At 46.9% G+C, this 3,447-nt stretch overlaps 1 protein-coding gene across 1 annotated transcript; it reads left to right on the top strand.

Annotated features, from left to right (window-relative positions):
• The first annotated feature begins 903 nt into the window (after nt 1-903).
• MRFAP1L1 (Morf4 family associated protein 1 like 1) lies at nt 904-3,130 on the top strand. The gene is made up of 2 exons (XM_003898444.3): nt 904-1,603; nt 2,188-3,130. Exon 1 carries the CDS (start codon nt 1,205-1,207, stop codon nt 1,586-1,588), a length of 384 nt encoding a protein of 127 aa, XP_003898493.1. The 5' UTR covers nt 904-1,204; the 3' UTR covers nt 1,589-1,603; nt 2,188-3,130.
• Nucleotides 3,131-3,447: the final 317 nt, after the last annotated feature.

Raw genomic sequence — 3,447 nt, 5'->3', positions numbered from 1 at the left:
AAACTGAAGTTCTGATCTGTGGCACTTGTGTAAGAAGGATCCCCCCTCTACACACACTCATATTACTACTAGCGTGGCACTGGGTGACTAAGCCTAGCAATAGACTTCTTCCATTCCACAATGGCATTAGGTTGGTGATCAAAACGTATTGACGATCAAAGCCACATTTACTAGGTACCTGCTCATTTTCAGGTCTTGTGTGTGGAGGGACATAAAGGTGACCAAGACCAGAACCTGTCCCCAAACAGCCTCCAGTCTGGTAGAGGCACTTAGGTACTAGGGAATTCCTCTCTCTAAAGCATTCTCTAAGGCCCTGCTTGACGCCAGGCTGAAGGAAAGGGCGGAGGACAGAACTGAAACAGAAGTTGCCCTTTACCTTGAGGACCTTACAGACTCTGAAGAGAGGCCAAAAATCACGAGCCAGAACCACCCAAGGCAGCGAGCGAAATTCCCCCCAGAACAAAAGTATGAGCCAGGGGTGGGGAGGACAGAGGGACGAGTTCCATTCTAGAACACTGAGCAGGGACTGTGGACCCACATTGCTTTGAGCTCAAATCACGACTTTTAGCCCGGTTTTTACTTCTCTTATAGGTTCGTTGTGAGGGCTAAGTGAATTCATATAAATTGATCCAAGCTTCTGCATGCTTAGATAGTAAGCGCTGTGAACGCCAGCCAGTCTTATTCAAATATGGGGAAGGGAGGGTCACCTTTACTTTAAAAAAATAATAATAAAAGTAAAACCCCTCTGAAGGGAAGCTTTAGGGGAAGACGCGAACAAACCTGCCGCCACCAATCTAAATTAGAGAAGACGGCGAGGCGGGGCGCCGGGAAGCTGACGGGGATAGCCATGCGCGCGCCCGAGACCCCTTTACGTGCGCGCGCCCGCTACTGGGTCTCGCCGAAGGCGTGACCGTAAAGGAGCCCGGCTCTGTCGTGAAAGGGCCGCAAAAAGGCCGAGGGCGAGTTGACAACTGCGACTCCATTTCGCAGGTCGCTTTGCTGTGTGTATCCACGGCGATTCTTCCCACGGAGTTCTAAAGCTAAAGGCTTACAATTAAAAGGAAGAAAAAAATTAAAGATAATTCGGGAGTACTATTGACAAAGCGTGTGGGCTCAGCCTCCAGCAATCACTGCTGATCTCCAGTCCCTGGGGGGTTCCGGTAAGAAGAACGCCCCTCCGGTACTGAAGAAGCGGCAGGAGGAGATGCGGCCCCTGGACATAGACGAGGTGGAAGCGCCTGAGGAAGTGGAGGTGCTGGAGCCGGAGGAGGATTTCGAGCAGTTCCTGCTCCCGGTCATCAACGAGATGCGCGAGGACATCGCGTCTCTTATACGCGAGCACGGGCGGGCGTACCTGCGAACCAGGAGCAAGCTGTGGGAGATGGACAATATGCTCATCCAGATCAAAACGCAGGTGGAGGCCTCGGAGGAGAGCGCGCTCAATCACGTGCAGCACCCGAGTGGCGAAGCCGACGAGAGAGTGTCGGAGTTGTGCGAGAAGGCTGAGGAGAAGGCCAAGGAGATTGCGAAGATGGCAGAGATGCTGGTCGAGCTCGTCTGGCGAATAGAGAGAAGCGAGTCGTCTTGAAGGAGGAGATCGGCGGTAAGGTCGGAAACTCGCGGGAGCTTGGATGGAACTCAGTAGTCGCCCTAAGCATGGTTAAACCGCGCCCTGTAAAAAGTTATGTTCTAGGCCTGCATCCCCCATTTTATTGCATCGAAAATTGAGCATTGGGAACAAAGTTGGGGTCAAGAGGAAAGAATGCTTGCTGGTTTTGTTAGGTGTTAGTATACCGTTTTTTTGTGGCCTCTCCCTCCCACACTGGTAATCACAGAAAAATAAAAGTAACCTCGGGTTTGTTTTTGTGAAACGTAAGTCAGTTCTAATAGGGCAGTCGCCAGGAAGTAGACCTGTCTAGGCACTAAGGGAGTTTGGGGAAAGCCACAGAAGACCTAGGCTGTGGAGCACAATGGAACGCAGGCTGAGAACGCAGGGAAAGAAATAAAGAGTAAAGCCAGAGGCCATTACCTGAAATTTCCAGACTGTTCTATGAGACAGGTATGTCAGAGGACCGTGTCTCAAAGAAGTGGCATTCTTCTGGGTGGTTCACATTTATTTTTAACATCAAGATATGGAACTTTGAGAGTCAATGTCTTCATGGTAAATTTCTCCCAATTGTGCTTTAGGTTCACAGCTGAGGACTGTAGTCAACTGGTAAGGATGAACTGACACCTTGAGGAAACTGAAACAGCTTGTCATTTTCTCTGTTTTGTTTTTGTATGTTTTTTACCCCCATGTAACAGTCTCCCTTATGGTCAGTGATTGATGACCTCGATATGGATTTAGATCATCAAATGTGTTTGGTTCTGGAGATACAACTTTTGTCGAAGAAATACTTTCACAAGAGAAATGGGGCTTAATTAAGTTGTTTTCGTGGTCACGTTTATTCTTGTTACTTCGCTGTGTTTTTGAAATGTTGGGCATGGCCTTGTATTTTGCTGTTACCTTTGTGACCTGATCGTTTTTTGGAACACGTCAAGACTTGGGATCAGAATCTTCCAACTTTAGAGGTGCAGTGGAAGACACTACGCTGCCTGGTTGAGCCTGGTGAAGAATGTATTAATGAGACTGCTTTGCATAAAGCTGGGAAGAACGAGAAGACAGTTGGAGATGGAAGGTGGTTTTGTATATATTTTGGAACTTGAGTTCCTCTGTGAGATGAAAGAGGAGAGCTATGTTTTGTGGCACATTGTCTGATATATATTGTGTAACCTGTCAGGTGAGTTGATTTAGACAACATAGCTGACTTTTTATGACAAGGCAGTTTGATTAGGAACTATCGTAATACCCTCACACATTACAGGGACATCAGAGAATGGCATCGAAGAGACAGTCTACAAAGAGCTTTAAGAGGCCAGAGAAAGGAAAAGACATTATCAGGGCCTGGAAAGTCTCTTCCAGTTCATCAGGGTAGTAGACCTGTCAGATGGGAGGTCAAAGTCAAACGTATAGTAAGTATTAATTTGCCTTGAAAAACAAAGACCTAAAAAGCCTTTTTTAAAAAATAAATTTTTTGTTCACATGACCAAAGCCCCTCCTGTGTGTGTTAATAAAAGAATCATAAATCAATCTTTTTGAAATGGATGTTCTTCACTGAGTGTCATCAAATGGGGTTGAACTGCTTGTAGTTAAAGGCTCTTGGTAAGCCTTTAACTGAGGGAGAATTATTTCTGGAAGGTGCTGTAGAGATGAGCTGACGGAACACTCAGTTCTGAAGAGAAAAACTTTTCGGCTATCCTCTGGGCCAAGCCCCTGCTTTTCAGCAGCAGAAGTGTATTTAGTCAACCAGTGGGAATGTAACGTGCTTCATATCTTATCCAAGGCACTAGGAACATAAAGGTGAGACATGGATGGGACGAAGGTGTGGGACAGAAATGGAAACAAGG

This window comes from Papio anubis, chromosome 3 (assembly GCF_008728515.1).
Source record: "Papio anubis isolate 15944 chromosome 3, Panubis1.0, whole genome shotgun sequence".
Classification (NCBI taxonomy): Eukaryota; Metazoa; Chordata; class Mammalia; order Primates; family Cercopithecidae; genus Papio; species Papio anubis.
The sequence above is the reverse complement of the archived record's forward strand: the minus strand, read 5'-3'. Positions and strand labels throughout refer to the sequence as shown.

Bases quoted from the DNA above. Each gene is read 5' to 3' on its own strand.
- MRFAP1L1 (XM_003898444.3), top strand. From the start codon at position 1,205: ATGCGGCCCCTGGACATAGACGAGGTGGAAGCGCCTGAGGAAGTGGAG.